This window comes from Mastigoproctus giganteus, chromosome 7 (assembly GCF_048544385.1).
Source record: "Mastigoproctus giganteus isolate SK-2022 chromosome 7, ASM4854438v1, whole genome shotgun sequence".
Taxonomy (NCBI): Eukaryota; Metazoa; Arthropoda; class Arachnida; order Uropygi; family Thelyphonidae; genus Mastigoproctus; species Mastigoproctus giganteus.
The window spans coordinates 182,281,013-182,302,181 of NC_143581.1; the positions used below are offsets into that span (position 1 = coordinate 182,281,013).

General features: G+C 36.2%; 1 protein-coding gene across 1 annotated transcript in view; it reads right to left on the reverse strand.

The window, feature by feature from the left end:
- The window catches only part of LOC150083376 (proprotein convertase subtilisin/kexin type 4-like), a 372,395-nt gene that overhangs the window by 180,847 nt on the left and 170,379 nt on the right, over nucleotides 1-21,169 (reverse strand). The window contains exons 9-10 of the mRNA XM_090378003.1: nucleotides 18,029-18,129; nucleotides 8,118-8,221 (exon numbers count right to left, since the gene is read on the reverse strand). Coding sequence (XP_090234129.1) covers nucleotides 8,118-8,221; nucleotides 18,029-18,129 — 205 coding nt within the window. The remainder of the gene's footprint in view (nucleotides 1-8,117; nucleotides 8,222-18,028; nucleotides 18,130-21,169) is intronic.

Consider the following 21,169-nt stretch of genomic DNA (forward strand, 5'->3'; position numbering starts at 1 on the left):
GCTCAAGCCATTCAAAGCCTTGTACACCTCTATCAGATTACCTCGGCGATGCCTAGTCTCCAGGCTCTGTAATTTGCAAAACTTAAGCCTTTCTTCGTAAGAGCAACCCTTTGTTCCATTCACTAATCTTGTTGCCCTTCTCTGTACTCGTTCCAGCAGCTCTACATCCTTCTTGAAATGAGGCCTCCAGACCTGTATACAGTACTCAAGGTGTGGCCTGACCAATGCCTTATACAAGGGAATAATCACATCCCTGTCCCTGCTAGAAAAATTCCTGTATATCATTGACAAGACACCATGAGCTACTCTTGCAGCTCGTCTGCACTGCTCAGAGAACTTCATATCTGCCTGCACAATTACCCCCAGGTCCTTTTCATTCTCTACCACTGTCAGCGTAGTACCACAGAGTTGATACGTTGATCTGGGGTTACTGTTTCTCATATGTAGTACTTTACATTTGTCAATGTTAAACTTCATTTGCCACCTCTCAGCCCATCTGCTCAACCTTTCCAGATCCTGTTGCAGCAGCATAGTATCAGTAGTGTCCTTAACAACCCTGCCAACCTTTGTATTGTCTGCAAACTTGGACATTAAGCCTGATACACCATCATCAATATCATTTATAAATACAGAAAACAACAATGGACCCAACACTGAACCCTGAGGAACTCCACTAATAACATTAGTCCACGTTGAGCAGTGTCCATTGATTACCACTCTCTGTCTTCTGCCACTCAACCATCCCTTTATCCATAGCAGCAATTTGCCTCGAATGCCACACTTCTCCAATTTGTGCAGCAGTCTTCCATGCGCAACAGTATCAAAAGCCTTTCTAAGATCCAAATATATAATATCAAAGTTATTCCCTGCATCCAGTTCTTTTGTGACTACATCATAGTATCCAATCAAATTGGTCAGACAAGACCTGCCCTTAACAAACCCATGCTGTGTCTGAGCTATAACTGAATTCTTGTCCAGATGATCCTGCAGTGCTTCTTTAACCAGTGCCTCCATTAATTTTCCCGGAACCGAAGTTAAACTAACAGGTCTATAATTACTTGTGTCAGCCTTTGATCCTCCTTTGTGAATTGGGGTTACATTTGCACATCTCCAGTCCATGGGTACCTCCCCTGAGTCCAAAGAAGCTCTCATAATTATGGCTAGGGGTTTGCTTACTTCCTTTGCTGCCTCCTTTAATATAACTGGATAGATCCCATCCACCCCGGGTGCCTTTTTTATGTTTATCCTCAACAATTTCTCCTCCACTTTCCTCTCAGTTATTACAAAATCATCTAGCTCACTGCCAATGTTTACTTCACCTACGACATACCCCTTCCTGAATAACTCCTCATGTGTGAATGTAGATGCAAAATACTCGTTTAGATTGTTAGCCACCTGAGCTGGATCCTCAACTGTTGAACCATCAACATCCAGTGGACCAATCTGATTCATCCCTTTCCTTCTTGAGTTTAAATAGGTAAAGAACTCTTTTCTGTTTTTCTTTGCATCCTTTGCCAAGGATTTCTCATAATCTGCCTTTGCCTGCCTAATCTCCTTTGTGACTTGGTTACAGACCAACTTATATCTATCATAGGCTTCCACGTCACCCATTAATTTGTATGTATCCCATGCATTTTTCTTCTCTGCCATATGTCTCATTAGTTCATCTGACAACCATTTAGGCCTGAACCTTGAACAATATTTCTTGGTTGGTATGTAAAGCCTGGTAGCTTCCAAGATTAGTTCCTTGAATGCTTCCCATTTTGAATTTGCTGTTGGTAACATCATCAGTTGGTCCCACTGTATAGAATTTAAATACTGTCTCAGACCATCATAGTCGCCTTTACGAAAGCAAAAACCCTTCCCTTTACCTCTGATGGTAGTTACCTCCTTGAGTAAATCCCACTTCAGCACACTGTGATCACTGCCACCCAGTGGTTCATTTATCTGCAGATTCCTAATGCATGAAGAATCACTACTGATAATCAGATCAAGAGTATTACTCCCTCTAGTATCCTCCCGAACATGCTGGTGTAGAAAACAATCATCCAATAAATCCACAAAAGCCTTGCTAGTGTGTGAGTGACCAACCCACAAATTCCAGTCAATATCTGGGAAATTAAAATCCCCCATTATAAGACTCTCTGATTTACTGGCCCATTCTATTTCCCTGTACAGTATCTTATTATACTCATCAGAGTCATTAGGCCTATAGCACACTCCTACTCTCAATTTTGATTTACCTATGCTTATGTCACACCAAACTGACTCAACACTGCACTGTCCAGCGATGTCAACTGGCTTCACTTCCTTGGATTTTATGTGTTTTTTAACTAATAGCATAACCCCTCCTCCCTTCCTATCCTGTCTATCCTTTCTGTAGACGTTGTACTCCCCAAATTCCAGTTCTGCATTCCTTATATCTGTGTGACACCACGTCTCTGATATCCCAACAATATCTGCCTTTGATGTTTTGAGTAATACCTATACTCAGGGTAGTGGAGAATGAAAAGGACCTTGGGGGTAATTGTGCAATCAGATATTAAGTTTTCTGAGTAGTGCAAAAAGGCTGCAAGAGTAGCTAATGGTGTCTTGTCAACGATATACAGGAATTTTGCTAGCAGGGATAAGGTCTAATCAAGAAGCGTGTGCTATGCACTGCTGCTCCTGCCCACCTGACCACGGAGGCGCCTTAAGGATGAACTGTTTGCACTCTGGATGAATGCTGAAGATTTAAAGGCTTCAGCATTCATTAAATTTCTGGAACCATTCATTGGATGGTTACAGAAATTTAAGTCTCATTGTGGATTGTCTTCAAAAAAGTGTGCAGCAAAAGTGAAGCCATCGACACTTAAGTCATGAAGCAATGGAAGGAGAATCATTTAAAAAATGTTGACAAATGACCAGAAATTTCCAATGCTGATGAAACTACTTTTCTTTTTTTCTTTTTAATTTACTACCGGATAAAATGCTAACATTTGAATGTGACAAATGTCAGTGGTGGTAGTGGGGAGAGGGAAACAATGGATTACTGTGTGCCAGATATTTGCAGAAAACATATCCGGTACAGAGAAGCTTTCTCACATTACACATTGAGAAAGCCCAGAAGCCGCAATACTAGGTTTGAAGATGCTGCCAACTATGTATCAAGCAAACTAAAAGGCTCTTGGATGTCATCAAAAATCTGAGAAGAATGGCTCAGAAACAGATTGCAAGATGACTGTGGAGAATAAAAAAATTTTGCTGTTTGTAGATAACTGCACCCTTTATTGCCAAGTGAATGGCCTACATGCAATCACTGTTGAGTACCTGTGGCTTAATATGATATTAGTTCTTGAACAACTTGATCAAAGTGTAATCCAGTGCTTTGAAGAAAAATTGTTGAAGAATGCTGACTTCTTCAACAATTTTTGCTAAACAAATTTGTGCTGTCTCAAAAGCAAAACATAACACGAAATCAATTTTCCGCAGAAAATGTAGTTGTCTGCGGCAATGTATTCGAGAGACTGCTTCTACAAGGATGGGATACACTTAAATAGAAAGGGTGCAAGAATATTTGCTGATGCTATTGAGGCAATGTTAGGTGGTTCGGAACACTGCTAGCTTGGGGGGATTCACAGACTAAAAGGTAGGTGATTCTTGCACTACTTCTATTAGAATAAGCAGCAGCCTGAAGGGAGGAGTATTGAGGGTTTCAGGGACTGATGGCAGTCATCATGAAACAGGTGGGTATATGGGATGTGTTAGGGTAACTAATAATAAGAATAGGTACATGTATACTTGCATGTATACCAATGCTAGAAGTATAGAAAATAAATTTGATGAATTTGAAGTGTTCGTCAAGACATAAAAGGCTAATATTATTGGGATAGCAGAGATGTGGTGTCACACAGATATAAGGAATGCAGAACTGGAATTTGGGGAGTACAATATGTACAGAAAGGACAGGAAGGGAGGAGGTGTTATGCTGTTAATTACAAAAAACATACAATCAAAAGAAGTTCATCCAGTTGATATAGATGAACAGTGCACTGTTGAGTCAGTTTGGTGTGACATATCTGCGAAAGTAAAAATAAGAGTAGGAGTGTGTTATAGGCCTAATGACTCGAATGAGTACAATGAACAATTGTACACAGAAATAGAGTGGGCTAGTAACTCAGAATGTCTTATAATGAGGGATTTTAACCTCCCAGATACAGACTGGAACTTGTGGGTTGGTCACTCACACACTAGTAAGACTTTTTGGATTTATTGGATGATTGTTTTCTGCAGCAGCATGTTCAAGAAGCAACCAGAGAGGGTAATACTCTTGATCTGGTTATCAGCAGTGATCATTCGTGTATTAAGAATTTGCAGATAAAGGAACCGCTAGGTGGCAGTGATCACAATGTACTGATGTGGGATTTACTTAAAGATATAATTGCCATCAGGGGTAAAGGAAGGGGTTTTTGCTTCCGTAAAGGTAACTACAGTGGTCTCAGACAGTTTTTAAATTCTGTACAGTGGGACCAACTGATGATGATGTGACCAACAGCAAATTATAAGTGGGAAGCATTCAAGGAATTAATAGTGGAAGCTACTAAACATTTCATACCTATTAAGAAATACTGTCCAAGTTTTAGGCGTAAATGGTTGTCAAATGAACTAATGTGACTCGTGGCAGAGGAGAAAAATGCATGGGATGCACATAAATTATCAGGTGAAACAGACGCCTGTGATATATATAAGCTACTCTCTAATCAAGTCACAAAGGAGGTTAGGAAGGCAAAGGCAGATTACAAGAAATCTTTGGCAAAGGATGCTAAGAAAAACAGCAAGGATTTCTTTACTTATATAAACTCTAAAAGGAAGGGGATGAGTCTGATTGGTCCACTTGATATCGATGGTTTGAATGTTGATTGTCCTGCTCATATAACAAACTGAATGAGAATTTTGCATTTACATTCACACATGAGGAGTTAAGGTTTGAAAATGCCACAAGGTTATCAAATTGTAACATGGTGCTTAATGATTTTGTAATAACTGAGAACAAAGTGGGGGAGAAATTGTTCAAGTTAAACATAAGATAGGCACTTGGGGTTAATGGGATCTATCCAGTTATATTAAAGGAGGTGGCAAAGGAAGTAAGCAAATCCTTAGCCATAATTATGAGAGCATCCTTGGACTCAGGGGAGGTCCCCATAGACTGGAGATGTGCAAATGTGTCCCCAATTCACAAAGGGGGACCGAAGGGTGACACGAATAATTACAGACCAGTTAGTTTAACTTCTGTTCCAGGTAAAATAATGGAGTCACTGGATAAAAATGCATTGCAGGATCATCTAGACAAGATTGCAGCAATAATTCAGACACAGCATGGGTTTGTTAAGGGAAAGTCTTGTCTGACAAATTTCATAGGATATTATGATGTGGTTACAAAGGAACTGTATGCAAAAAATAATTTTGATATTATATATTTGGATTTCAGAAAAGCTTTTGACACTGTTGAGCATGGAAGACTATTGTACAAATTGGAGCAGAATGGTATTAAGGGTAAGTTGCTACAATGGATAAAAGGATGGTTAAGTGGGAGAAGACAGAGGGTGGTAATCAATGGGTGCTGCTCTTTGTGGACCAATGTTATTAGTGGAGTCCCATAGGGTTCGGTGTTGGGTCCATTGTTGTTTTGTATATTTATCAATGATATTGATGAAAGTATATCAGGCTTAGTATCGAAGGTTGCAGATGATACAAAGGTTGGCAGGGTTGTTAATGACAGTAATGGCAGTGTGTTACTGCAACAGGATCTAGAAAATTTGGGCAGATGGGCTGAGAAGTGGCAACTAAGTTTAACATTGAAAAATGCAAAGTACTGGATATAGGTAGAAGTAACCCCACAGAAATGTACCAACTGTGTGGTACTACACTTAAGGTGGTAGAAAATGAAAAAGACCTGGGAGTAATTGTGCAGTCAGATATGAAGTTGTCTGAGCAATGCAGACAGGCTGCCAGGGCAGGTCATAGGGTGTTGTCAATGATATACAGGAATTTTGCTAGCAGGGAAAAGGAGGTGATTGTCCCTCTGTATAAGGCAATGGTCAGGCCACGCCTTGAGTACTGCGTGTAGGTCTGGAGGCCTCATTTTAGGAAGGATGTAGATTTGCTTGAGTGTGTACAGAGAAGGGCAACAAGATTGGTGAGGGAAATGAAGGGATCCTCTTACCAGGAGAGGCTTAAGTTCTGCAAATTGCAGCTGGAGACTAGGCACCTGTGAGGTGTATAAGGCCTTGAATGGGTTGAGCACGCTGAATTATGATGGGATTCTTCCACTTGTTCAGATTACGAACTTAAGGGGGCATAAATTCAAATTGAGGAAGAAAAGATGTAGAATAGATGTGCCGAAATTTGCCTTTAGCCAGTGGGTGGTTAATTGCTGGAACAAATTTCCATCTGTCGTTGTGGAAGTTGATAGGTTAAATAAATTTAAGGAGGAACTGGACAAACATTTAGAAGGGATTGTTTGGCTGATGCTGCATAAGCTCATACACTTGCTTTCTTGCATCACATGCCACTACTACTACTACTGCTGCTTCAAACATGCTGGATTTGTCATCATGAGTGATGCAACAAATGAAACTTTGCATGCTTTTTCAACTATTAATTGTGAAGAAAAGCCCAATAATAGTGAAAAATTTGAGGATGTGTCATTGCTTAGAGGGAAATATGTTTTGAAGACTATGCTGAAGTGGAAGTAGATCGGCATTTCAAGATATGCACGAATGAAGAGGAACAAGTGGTTGAACAAGAAGTTTCGTCGAAGGATTCTCATCAAGGATTAGAACTTGTTTGCTATTTGGTTTTTAGGAGCATTAGCAACTAAGGCCATATTGCTCCGGGGATATGCGGTGGTCATTCCCTGACCTTTCCGCATCCTCCGTATTTGGTGGTCACGGGCTCGAACCCCGGTCTAATCAAGAAGCGTGTGCTATGCACTGCTGCTCCTGCCCACCTGGCTGCGGAGGCGCCATTAGAACTTGTACGGTGTTTCTTTCAAGTGCAGTCTAACTGTGAAAGTGAATTAACTGCTATACTGTGCTTTTCAAACATACTCTGCCATTGAAATAGTGCAGTTTGACTTGATATATATGAGTATGTATAGACCAGAGATACTGTACATATGTGCTACTGTATGCAGTAATTATTGTCCATACAGCAATTTAAATCAATCTTACTACACTCATCAATCAATGCAAAATGTACAATCTTTATTTTCTTATTTGATACTCTAGTACATATTCTTAATTAGATTATGCTATATTGTATTAATAGTATATGTTAAACATTCAAAATTTTCTTTGTTCTTTTGCTGATTTCATTCAATTATTTCAGGTGCAAATGGGAAACAATTACTCAATTACCAATACTATTCATTGGTGAATAATTTCTTAAGGATAATGGAATCAAGCAAACAGACTAGTTTCATCTTTTCTACCTATCGCTTTCATTCTCTATAGACACAATCTGATGGGCTTTCACGTATGACTAGTTTGTGTCTCATGTCAACACCATTCTAAACTTATATGCATAACAAATATTTTTGTTACCATTTACAAAATTTAGCATTCCTAACTTCAATTTCATAAGGCAGATCACAGATATTTATTACTATTTTCTCATTCACAGGTATTTATCACCATTACGTTTTGTATTTATAAATATTTATCTAAAATTCTGACTTTAACCTTATGTGCTAATGTGCATATTTTATTTCTATTTCAAACATGTAGATTTATCACTGCTATTTATGGCAGTTAACTCTAAATACTGCACTACTATATGCTATTCCACAATGTCCTTCATGTGATGTCTGATAATGATTGATGTTTAATATCTGATACACAGTTTTATAAGAATATATATTACAGTCTGGTAAAGAAATTCAAAAGTAGGGAGAAAGGGTGTAAATATAATAATAATAACAAAGCTGCAAAATTAAAAAAAAAATGGCTCAGCTATAATATTATCATTGATTTACTGATCAATTGATTTTTAACCACAAACATCACAGATGAATGACTAAATTATTTCAATATATATCGAGAAATACACAAAACCACAATGAATTATTTGAATATTACCATTCCTTCCAACTCCAGTAGTCTTCCAATCTCTGGAAAACAGGTTAGCTGGTTTGGCAGTCCTGACAACAATGTGCTGCATATCTCTCCAAGTCAATTTTTTGCTGAATAATATGAACAAAAAAGAAAAAAAGTATTCTATGAGCTGAAATTAGGTTTAAAAAGTGCTTAAGCACTATATGATGGCAGAGTGCCTTAACACCATATAAAAAAAATATTTTGATGCACAAAAATAATTATAAAAGGGGCTTTTAATTTAAAAACCTAATGGTAGTAGAGCCACCTTTTCCCATATGACAGCTTTAACTTTCATGGAAATACTTTATACCAACTTCCAGCAGGTGTCAGCTTGAATTCATTTCCAATTCTCCTGCTAAGCCCTTGACAGAACCAGTTTAGAAGAAGGCTGTTTTGGCTGCAGCCTAATATGGCACCCCAATTCACACTACAGGTGTTTAATGAAGTTGAGGCCTGGGCAATGAGCTGCTATTTTGTGGATAATGTCATTGAAAAGTTGGTTAGTCCAGCTTCTCAATAACACACAGTCCTGTAATCAATAACACCATCCACAACAGGCTTGTATAGGACTGTTGACATGGTGTTGCTATGCTGACATCAATAGGGCCCATTTCTGTAGAACTTCCACAGTGTAAGCATAAGTAGTTCATAAGTTTCCAAAACATTCATGTAGGACATGGGCTTTACCACCAATGGACCAAGTTCAATGGTGTTATCACTATTGAACTTGGATTGATCCCACTAGAATTGATATCACATCTGTAACCTTTCAAGGCACTCAACTATCATCTTATGTTGAAAGTCTGTAAGTTCCAATCCATGATCCATACTGCTGCTGCAGAGGCAGATTTATGAGTTTTTTTACTGGTAATCCTGAGCTGATATGAATGTATGGGAGATTTCCGGAATAGTGCACAATATTCATGGAGGGTGTCCAAATATTTTTTTGTTTATATGGTGTATACATTTGCCCCTCCTACTATTTGGATGATTGCTTACAGTAACATTCTGTTGATAGATGGGAAATTTAGAAGCAGGGAAGTGTGAAGTAAGGTGGCTCAATGTAAATTCCAGGATGGTATCTTGGCTGTGGATCGATTCAAAACTGTTGTCACAAAACCAGAGGAAAATGTTCTTGATCCCCAGGTGCAACAACAGCTCATGTTACAGCTCCTAATATTTGTCATTATGTATAACATATAATAACACAAACTGCAGAGCAAGAGTTACAGGAAAGCATTTCTCCTACTAGGGTGTATTGCTATTCATTTAAAGAACACAAACAAGCATGGTGCACTTTGTGTGAACATGCACAGTGGCTCTTGGCAAAATGGGATACTGCAGAGTGGTAGCCAATACAGTAAAACCCCATTAATTCAAAGTTCAGGGATCAGGATACATCACTATTAAGAAACATTTTTAGTTAGAAATGCTTATCAACGTTGTACCAAATTTTCAAAATTTATTTAAAATGTATGTTGTGGTAGATATTTGTGAACAGACAATTAACACATTAATTTAGTCAATGTGAGAACAATGACAACAATTTCACTATGGAGAAATTCAATCAATTTTCATTTCTGCTAATCATACAGCTTGATGTGTACATGCTGTATGTTAAATTGTGTTATACTGTTTATTACTGTACATATCTGCCAAAGAGAGAGTATCCATATTTTATGATATCTTTATTGCATAATCTGATCACAATCTATGCAAAAAGGTGACATTCCAATTTTTTTTAGTATTTCACTTATTCAGTGAACTTAGTGTGTGGGCTGCTCTTGAAAATTAAAGACGCATAAGATGGTCATACAGCATTTGCATGAGCCAGTGATCAGTCTGACATCACTTTAGAACAGCTGGAATAAAAGTGTTTAATTACAGTTGGGGAATTTTACCATGGCTGTATACAACCATATCTTTTTTTGTGTGTAGTGTGTGGGTGCATGGTAGATGTGTGTACAAATAATTAGCTATTTAAGGAAAAGGCTAACCACGGAATTTGCTTCAAAGGAAAAGAATGGCTGCAACTATACACTAAAATAAAGCATAACAACAAAAAAGGAAAAAAAAAAGTGATTTGCAGAATGTTCGAATTTTTCAATTTGAATATGAAGATATACAATAAAATTTTCATATCTTTAATTTCTTAACAAATACAGCAGAACCTCATATCCTTGGGACCTCATATCCTAGCACATGCCAGATTTTTGAAAATCCTATTTTTTTTTTTTTGAAGGCCATAGCCTAAATACTTAGGATAATTTGTTAGGAATAATTTGTTATTTTTATCAGATAATATCAGTACTGTAGCTAGAGCTTTTGCCGCCCGGGGCGGTCCCTGAGTTTGCTGCCCCTCTCAATACACCAAAAATACTACAGAAAGTTAAAACGACATATAGGGAAATAAATTAAAACACTATGTTTATTTTTTTAGTAATTCCAACATTCTAAAATGTTATTTTTCTTGCTTTTCTGTTAGCAAAATCGTCGATGACATTATGAAAGTCTATTTCATCACTCAGTTGCTGTTCCATAGACAATATGGCAAGATTTCTTAAATGCAAGGTACTCATTGTAGATCTTAGGTAATTCTTAATCGATTTTAATTTAGAAAAACTTTCACACAACTAGCAACACTTACAGCAATTGTGAGGAAAATTCGCAGTAGTATTACAATATTTGGAACCGAGTTCTCGAGACTGTATTTTAGAATAAATTGCAAAAGTTCAAGGGGACCGTCCTTCCACGTCTCTGTTTCATCTTGCGTAGCAGCAACAGAAATAAAACTCTGAAGTCTTTTTCTCTCAATGAGGAACTCTTCCTTATTTATGTCATCGTGATCATGATTTAGTTGACATTCATATTCATCATTCAAAAGATTCGATGGAGTAAGGAAGGCATATTTTTCAGCAAGAACATGAAGCTGTTGAAATCTCATGGTGATTTCTTGGATCACTCTGTCCAGTGAAAAAAACATTTCTCACCTCAACTCAGTTTCATATGACAATTCAGCATCTCGTGATTCTTCACCTGCCATCAGTTTCTTCTTTCTACACCGAAGATCCATGACTATCCCCAGATCATCACAAATGTCTTTGGTATAAGCTACTGAATTGTTAACTAATTCATCCGTACTTTCAGTTAAAAATGCTTTTAAAGCCTTGAGTTTTATGTCACACTGTTATATATTCAATCCTTTGGCTTGGAGGTAGACTTGTGCGTCGTTAATTTCTAGAAGGATGAATTCCCACAGGCCAAGAAAGCACAGGAAGGAAAACGATTGTAATGCAACAAGCAACATGCCAGTGTCTGACCTGGCATGTTGAAATGTTCTACAGCACTTAAGATTTTCGAGTAATTTTTTTTTTTACAACACTCGCAGCATCTCCCCGTGCACTCCACTGAGTTTCTACTACATGCTTGACACTTTGACCAGTGACTGAAGTCAGAATATCCCAGCAATGGGTTGAGGAAGAAAAAAACATGGACAAACATTCCACAGTTCAAAAAAAGGTAACAGAAATCACAGCAACAGAAGCTGCATGTACACCCGCCAAATTTAGCGAGTGATTTGTACATGTGACAAATTCTGCTTTTCCATTAATTTCCTTGATGCATCTCTGAACGCCAGTATGTTGACCAGCCATCACAGCAGCATTATCATATGCTTGTCCTCTATAATTCTGAATATCAATTCAATTTAAGTTAACATAAATAAAAGAATCGTCGAAAAATAAAATTGTGTCTCACGTGAAATGTGCTGCCCCCAAAAAAGTGCCGCCCCAGGTGGACCACCCCCCGCCCTAGCTATGCCACTCAATAATACAATAGCTCTGATCCCTACAATCTCCACAGCATGATAACCCATACTGCCAGATTGGTCCAGTGGGTAACGTAGAGGAAATGAAATAAAGGTTGCAGGTTTGAACAATGCCTCCGGTGTGGGTTTTGCGATTGTCCAATATGTGTACATATTTTTTTAATGTGAGGTATAAATAGTAGTATACGATTTCAGCAAGTGGATCCCTTAAAAATTAAATATATACTACTGTACTACTAAGTACCATACTATGTTTTTTTTTTTTCGGCTGATGCTGTATAAGCTTGCTTTCTTGCATCACATGCCTCTAACAATGCTAATGTATATGCTCTATATGCATGCATACAGGTAGTTCCCAACTTTACGAGTTAATTTGTTCCTAGCACACGTGCATGCTTGTAAAGCAGGAATTTATTTCCCATAGACAAAATGTTAAAAAAAGGGTTACGTTATCAACAATGAAATTAGTTAGCTAATTAGTTTATGTTTAAACAATGATTGATTTATCCAAAGAAATGAAAATGTAGCCTGTAAAATCATGCAAATTATAATAATAGAGAAATTATTAAGACTTACAAATGTTAAAGAATGTTTATTCTTCACCATAATCATCAACTAAATGTACACTCGTTGATCACTCATTATTGGCTCGGCACTCGTTGGTTTGTTGCACAAGGAGTAATCTTCTTCAGAAATGCTTCAAGAGGCATTTATTTCCAAGATAATCTTCTCTTTTCTTTTTAAATTTCATAGCATGCATAAGCATTTTTTTAACAGAACACACAAATTGCAACTAACATGATTTGCATGGAGTAACAAGTTTATGAAGCTTAAAAAAAAAAAAAAAAGGAATGAAGAGAAGATTCTGAAAATTTATTTATGTTTTTTATATGATTGAAGATTTCAGTAAAGGGGAAACACATTTCACCGTAATAACGTAAAAAACCACACAATTCCAGCTATCGGTATTTTTGCAAATGCAATAACATCGAGTTTAGTACCCATTTATAATTGATTGCACTAACGGAAAAGCCCCTAAACTGGAAAGTGCAAATTGTTTTTATTGTTTTATGGTAGTCAATACCAATTTCTGGAGGTCACCTCCAGAAATGTGTTTTAGAAAAATATCGCAAAGGCGTTCAAAATTGATTCTTATAACAGTAACATATGATAATGATGAAAGTGTAGTGCATTTTAATGATATGAATTGGTAACTAATACAATTTACACTATAAAAACGACCTTTTAGAGAGTTATCTAGTGAAAATTTCAAGTTATAAGGTTGTGGAACGAATTACCAAAAAACAATTTGTTATTGGGTTCACGTCATAATATTTTCACAATACAATGGTGTCTCTGGAAGGGATTAATATTGTAGAGTGGGGTTCTCATGTTATGATTTGAAATACAATATTTATGAATGTTTAACATTCATTTTTTGCAATTAATGTTTGTGTTTTCAATTTTGTTGATACTTAAAAAAAAACAAAAAAAAAATTTTTTTTTTTTTTTTTTGGCTGATGCTGCATAAGCTCATACAAACAAAAAAAAAAAAAAACTCATAAACCTGGGAACTCGTAAAGCAGGAACTACCTGTATACAGCATTTACATTTGGAAATCACCTCTCTCTTTTTTTTTTTTTGTATTGTTAATGATCAGCATATTTTGCTCTCAGTAGTGTGCACAAAATGGATTAAATGCATGCATGTAGCATGGATCTGCAACAATATGAAAGATTTTGCACATGATATGTAATATACAGTCTAGGATATATGTAAAACTGAAAAAAATATGTACATTTCAATGGATATATGTACATTTTTTTTCTGGGAAAGATGGCAGAAATGTAAACTTTAAAGATGACATATATATATGTTGTATCCTAGAAAATTTTCATTATAGTTCCATTCAATTTTGTTATAATGACATTTCACTGTAGCTGATTTCGGCAGTCTTTTCAAATTAGAAAAGTTATTTCCAATTTGCAAACCCAATTCAGACTTCAAAGTTTACTGTACACATATTTTGAATTATCTGTACTAAAATGCATATAACTCTTTATCACTGGTCAAGGAATGGTAGCAACTTTGAAATACATCACATTTTGAATAATTTGATATTGAATTAACGAGGGCATACTGTATACACTGATCTAAGTATATATTGTAAGGAGCACCTGCCTAGTTAAACTGTCAAATGGGATTAGTTTAGAAGCAGGAACTCATGGTATGTGCAAGAAACACTCTCTACAGATGCACTGACTTGCAGATTTCTCAGGAGGGTCTGTCAATTTCAATGGCAGGCAGGAGATACAGGGATGAAATCCTTGATTTCTTTTTTCAATATTTCAGATGAAATTGGAGACATTTCCTCAAAATGTCCAACAACACTATTTCTTGGTAAATGATTTGCAGAGATTAGTGGGCTCAAGCAAACAGACTGGTTTTCATTTTCCCTGTATTTAAGCCCAATTGAGATAGTACACATTCCACATATTCTCTATGGGATTAGGTGTTACTTTACATGTTCCACGTCCCACTACAATCCAGCTCATGTATTGGTTGGTTAAGAGTTTATTGGCATATTAACCATCTTGATCACAATGTGGAATTGGCACGAAGCCTACATATGTGCCAAAGGACACTACATTCCCTACTGAGTATGTGTGAATTGTTTGAGAATGCATAGCAGAATTGTTCCAGATGTCAAAAGAAATCAGTCAGATATGAAATTTTCTGAGAAATGCAGACAGGCTTCCAGGGCAGGTCATGGGGTTTTGTCAATGATATACAGTGGTACCTTGGTTTGCGAGCATAATTTGTTCCGGAAACGTGCTCGTAATCCAAAGCACTCGTATATCAAAGCGAATTTCCCCATAAGAAATAATGGAAACCCAGATGATTTGTTCCAAAACTCAAAAATATTCATATACTGTAAAAATGATTAATACAAAATACATACCTTTTTATATTTTTAATATTTAAATTTAATATACATAAAGCAATCGAATTTATTAATTATTGGGTAGGACGACTTTCACTGTCTCTAACGGAATCACTGCTATCTGTTGATTTTTTCTTTTTGTGCGACTTTAACAAGGAATCTTTTCAATGACACTTGCTTTTGCCTCCTTTTGAGGATTTCACGGAAATCAGATTCATCAAAAATATTCATATACTGTAAAAATGATTAATACAAAATACATACCTTTTTATATTTTTAATATTTAAATTTAATATACATAAAGCAATCGAATTTATTAATTATTGGGTAGGACGACTTTCACTGTCTCTAACGAAATCACTGCTATCTGTTGATTTTTTCTTTTTGTGGGACTTTAACAAGGAATCTTTCCAATGACACTTGCTTTTGCCTCCTTTTGAGGATTTCACGGAAATCAGATTCATTGCTCGCACTATTACAAAACGAGGAGGCATGCTTGATACACATAAACAAAGCTGCGCGCGTTTAGCAACTGAATAAACAACACCGTAAAGGCAGAGATACACTATTAACACATCACATTTTACTAAAGCACATTTCTAGGGGTTACTACCATAAAACAATAAAAACAATTTCCAGTTGCGTTTCTGCTAATGGAATCTGTTATAAACTGGTAGTAAACTCGATCTAATTGCATTTGCGATTATACTAGCTAGAATTGTTGGTTTTTACGTTATTAAGGTGAAATGTGTTTCCCCTTCACTGATATAAAAAACCATAAATACATTTTCAAAATCTTCTCTTCATTCCTATCGGGTTGCGTTCGGTCGGGGTGATTCTGCGTTCGACTGCCATTTCTTGTAAACACAAAGGCTAACTGTGCATAAGCGAATTCGGTTCGTGTTATATAAGATATTGTTCCCCTATTTATAAATCGTGTATGATCGAATTCGTGTAGTGTAAACACGTGTTATACGAGGACTGACTGTACTCGTATTGCAAGACCTCGCTCGTTTATCAAGTTAAAATTTATTAAAAATTTTTGCTCCTCTTGCAAAACACTCGCATACCAAGTTACTCGTAATCCAAGGTACCACTGTATAGGAATTTTGCTAGCAGGGAGAAGGAGGTGATTGTCCCTCTGTATAAGGCAATGGTCAGGCCACGCCTTAAGTACTGCGTACAGGTCTGGAGGCCTCATTTTAGGAAGGATGTAGATTTACTTGAGCGTGTACAGAGAAGGGCAACAAGATTGGTGAGGGGAATGAAGGGATCCTCTTACCAAGAGAGGCTTAAGTTCTGCAAATTGCAGTGGCTGGAGACTAGGCACCTGCACGGTGATCTGATTGAGGTGTATAAGGCCTTGAATGGGTTGAGCATGCTGAATTCTGATGGAATCCTTCCACTTGTTCAGATTATGAACCTAAGGGGGCATAAATTCAAATTAAGAAAAGACAGATGTAGAATAGATGTGCGGAAATTTGTCTTTAGCCAGCGGGTGGTTAATTGCTGGAACAAACTTCCATCTGTCGTTGTGGAAGTTGATAGGTTAAATAAATTTAAAGAGGAACTGGACAGGCATTTGGAGAGAATGGTGTGATTTTTTTTTTTTTTTTTTTTGGCTGATGCTGCATAAGCTCATACACTTGCTTTCTTGCATCACATGCCACTACTAATACTACTACTAATTGTATATGAATGTATGCCTGTTCATAGGAAGTTATGTAGCTCAGTTTTGTGAGAGAGTTGAAGTTCACAATCCCAACATAGACCAACATTGCAATCCCAGATAATATTTGAAATTTTCAAAATGTCATCTGGGATAGTGCACTGCCCACTGTTTGGTCTGGTGATTCAGTTTGGGTTTGGATAATGCCTGGTTTACACACTGTCATACTGATTCTTGAAAATCTGAGCAACTCTGTTATCTACACTCTCCCAATTCTGTGGAACTAGGAATTTCATTTTTAAAATAATAATGCTCTATCCAAAGCCAGACTTTCACACACAGGTTTGAGGAAAGTTTCACAACAGGCTATCCTAGAATCCTGATATGAACCTGTTAATTACCTTTCTTGTGATGAGATGAAATATTGAATCAGGAAAAAAATAGTATTCTAGATACACTGTCAATGTAAACTGCTCAAAAGTCTATGAAGGAGCTATGCAGTTTTGTAAGCCAAAAGTGGGCCCACATATTGTTAACTCAGCAGTTTAATTGTAACAAACACAGTTGCACAGCACTAAAAATGTGCTCAACTTTTGTTTTTTATTTCTAAAAAAAGTTTTTTGAATTTTGATTGAAGTATACCAATGCATAATCTTTTACTAATGGTTGCAACACTTCTAAAATGTGATTTTTTTAAATGAAACAAAACTTTTATTAATTCTACTGGGGAAAATAAAAAAAAAATAAAAAAATCATTAGTCATAAAATATAAACATGAAACTAACAGTTACTTCCATTTTCCAGTTCAGAAAATCACTGAGCATGAAAAAATTCAAACTTATGCATGTATTCATGTTTTATCAAATAAAAGAATAAACAGATAAATAATAATTGAGTCAAAAAGCACATTGTACAATAGTTAAACAAACAAAAAAAGTATCCAATTTCTACAGAAGATGTCAGCCAATCTGCTAGTTTCCGTTTCAGAAATGTATTGTTAACACTTCACTGAAATTGAAACAAGCATGTGGAAAAACAAAAAAGAAAATTGTAAATAGTTATGTGGTACCTGACAAGTTCTTTGCATATATGATTCTAAATAAACAATAACTGCTCACTTCTGAAACTGCTCAAATAAACTTTGACTATATTTAGGAAGGTACTGAAAGTGTCAGCCATTAGCACTGGACCAACAATTAATATGCAAGTTGTTTTCAAGGACTGATTAGGTCCTTCACAACTGCTATTTGGTTACCTTCCTTATTAAAAATCCACATGCTCCATCATAACTGAAATCCAAATACTTTTGGGAGGATAGTGTATCTCATTTTTATGAGATTCTAAGAATTTATATCCTCCTCAAGTAAATTATGAAATGTGTATTTGTATATTTCTGATAATTTTATTTTTAATTATGTGGATTTATTATTTAAGAGAAAAAAATGCTAACTTACTTAGCTTCCAAAGCTAAAGCACAAATTCCAGCAGCTAGTGGGGCAGAAGCTGAAGTTCCAGTATGAGAAGAGGTACAACCATGGTGAAGATCTGTTGTAACCTAACATTCCAATTTAATTTACTTAGAAATTTACCTCAGAAATAATTTTATTAAACAAGAGAAAGTTAATTATTATTAGAGTGCTTAAAAATTCTCTTAATATGCCGCTGCAGAATTATATTCAATTCAATTAATCTTTAATTGGTTGCATCCCTAAAAGGATAACATGGTGTCTGACAAACACTGTTTTTTTTTAAAATTAAATTGTGTTTTTTGTTTAAGTGAAATGGTGTTTTATTAATTAGGATTTACATAATTTATTCCACTTTTCTTTTTCTTAATTCCTTGGTGTTGCACAGATTTTTTTTTTAATCATCTATTATATACCCCATCCCAATTTCTGGCCTTTCATGAGAAAAATACCTCTTGAAAAAAAAAAAAAAAAAAAAAATTATTTTTTTCAGAAAAATGTACACACCAGATAAAAAGAGTAAAATTATAATATGCTGTTGGTGCAGTTATATCACCCATAATTAATTATATGGGTAGTTAATTAGTACCCACCACTAATAATAGTGGTTGGACGAGAGTACAGTACTTGTGCACTCCTGATAATTACAAAAACAAAAATACAATCTGCTGTGTGGTGCATGGAAGACCCCAAGCAAAGGTTGGGGTCTTGTAATCTCTCGTAACTTGGATAAATCAAAATGAAAACAGAAAATAACATATCATCATTTACAGAATACCAGCGGGAAAATGTACAGGGTAGGATATGCTTTTACTGTAAAATAAAAAAAATAATAATAAATAAATAACAGAAATATTCAAAAAAAAAAGTCTGTGAGACACCATGTGACAGCTGGAAGATTAAATGTTTTCACAATATGTAACTTATTTATAAAATACAAAAAAACAGGACTTTAGTTCATTCACAAAAGCTGAAAGTAAATACAGCATAATGATGCAACATTACTGGAGGATTCTATTATCAAGGAAAGATAAAATTTAGCAAAAAATAATCTAATCTTATCTAATTTTAGATAACAATGTTATCCAAAATTAGATAGACAGAATGTTAGATTATTAGATGGTTAAAAAGTTAAATAATAAGACCACCATGGCCATATTTATATAAATTAGTAGTAGTAGCAGAGGTATGTGAAGCAAGCTTAATTAGCATCACCCAAAAAAAAAAAAAAAAAAAAAACATTTGACCCATCCTTTCCCTCTAAAAGTTTGTCCAGTTCCTCCTTGAATTTATTTAAGCTATCAACTTCCACAATGACAGAGGAAAGTTTGTTCCATCTGTCATTGTGGACAGATTAACCATCCACTGGCTAAAGAACAAATTTCCGCACATCTATTCTACAACTGCCTTTCCTCAATTTGAGTTTATGCTCTCTCAGGTTAGAAATCTGGGCAAGCGGAAGAATTCCATCAGAATTGAGCCTACCCAACCCATTCAAGGTCTTATATGCCTCAATCAGATCACCTCACAGGTGCCTAGTCTCCAGACACTGCAATTTGCAAAACTTAAGCCTTTCTTGGTAAGAGGAACCCTTCATTCCCCTCACCAATCTTGTAGTCTTCTCTGTATTCACTCAAGAAACTACATCCTTAAAATAAGGCCTCCAGACCTGTACACAGTACTGAAGGCGTGACCTGACCACTGCCTTATGCAAAGGGATAATCACCTCCTTTTCCCTGCTACCAAAATTCTTGTATATCATTGACAACACCCCATGAACTGCTCTGGCAGCCTGTCTGCAGTGCTCAGAAAACTTCATATCTAACTGCACAATTACTCCCAGGCCTTTTTCATTTTCTACCACCCTAAGTGTAGTACCACACAGTTAGTACATATCTCTGGGGTTACTGCTAACATATGCAGTACTTTGCATTTGTCAATGTTAAACTTCAGTTGCCACTTCTCAGACCATCTGCCCAACTTTTATAGATCCTGTTGCAGTAACACAAAAAGAAAAGTGCTGTCTTTTCTTTACTGCTATATCCTGCATTAAAATATTCTTTTCCTAACAGGTAACAAACTAATATTTGTATTATTTGGAGTTTAACTTTCATTTGATAATATATTATTCAACAATGCCTTTGTTTCAAATATAAAAGCTCTTCTTGTAATAAACTTATGTAAATTTAATTTTGAATAAAATTAACAGTACTAATAAAGAGGTAATTATCGTGACACAAAATTCACACAACAACAATACTAACAACAATAACAGAAATCTTCAGGGCAGAATGCAATGGTCCCACAGGTGCTAGTTCTTGCTGGTGACTCTATTGTCAGGGAGAAGGAAAACATATTGTGCAAAATGGATAGGAGGAACAGGACCAGGGTATGTCTTCCAGGGACATAAGTAGATGACATTGTAGAGCAGATATCATCTTTTAAGTGTACAAAGGGTGATATTGTTGTAGATGTTGGCACTAATGATATGAAGAGTAGGAGATCTGCGGATTAACAACTTAGCAAGTACAAGCCAATGTTGAAAAAAGGCCATGAGTTAGGGTTAAATTTGAAAGTGTCTGCAATTCTGCCCAGATACAATAGGAGGGAGTATATGATGAGAGCCGTGTCAATCAATTTGGCCCTGGAGCTTTTTGTGCAAGGCTCATGGGGTAAATTTTTCTCATTATGGCGTGTGCTTTTTAACAGGAGAGATTGTTTCTACAGGGATGGGATACACTTAAATAGAAAGGGTGCAAGAACATTTCTGATGCTACTGAGGCAGTGTTAGGTGAGTCAGAAAACTGCTAGCTTGGGGGGATTCACAGAATAATAGATTAATGGTAGCCACGTGCAGAGGTGAAAGTGATTCTTGCACTGCTTCCATTGGAATGAGCAGCAGCCTGTAAAGCAAGGTGCTGAGGATTTCAAAAACTTCTGGGAGTCATCATGGAATAAGTAAATACATGGGCTGCATTAGAATAATTAAGAGTAAGAATAGGTGCATGTATATTTGCATGTACACCAATATTAGGGGTTTAATAAATAAATTTGATGAATTTGAGGTGTTGGTTAAGATATTGAAGGCAGACATTGTTGAGATATCGGAGACATGGTGTCACACAACAA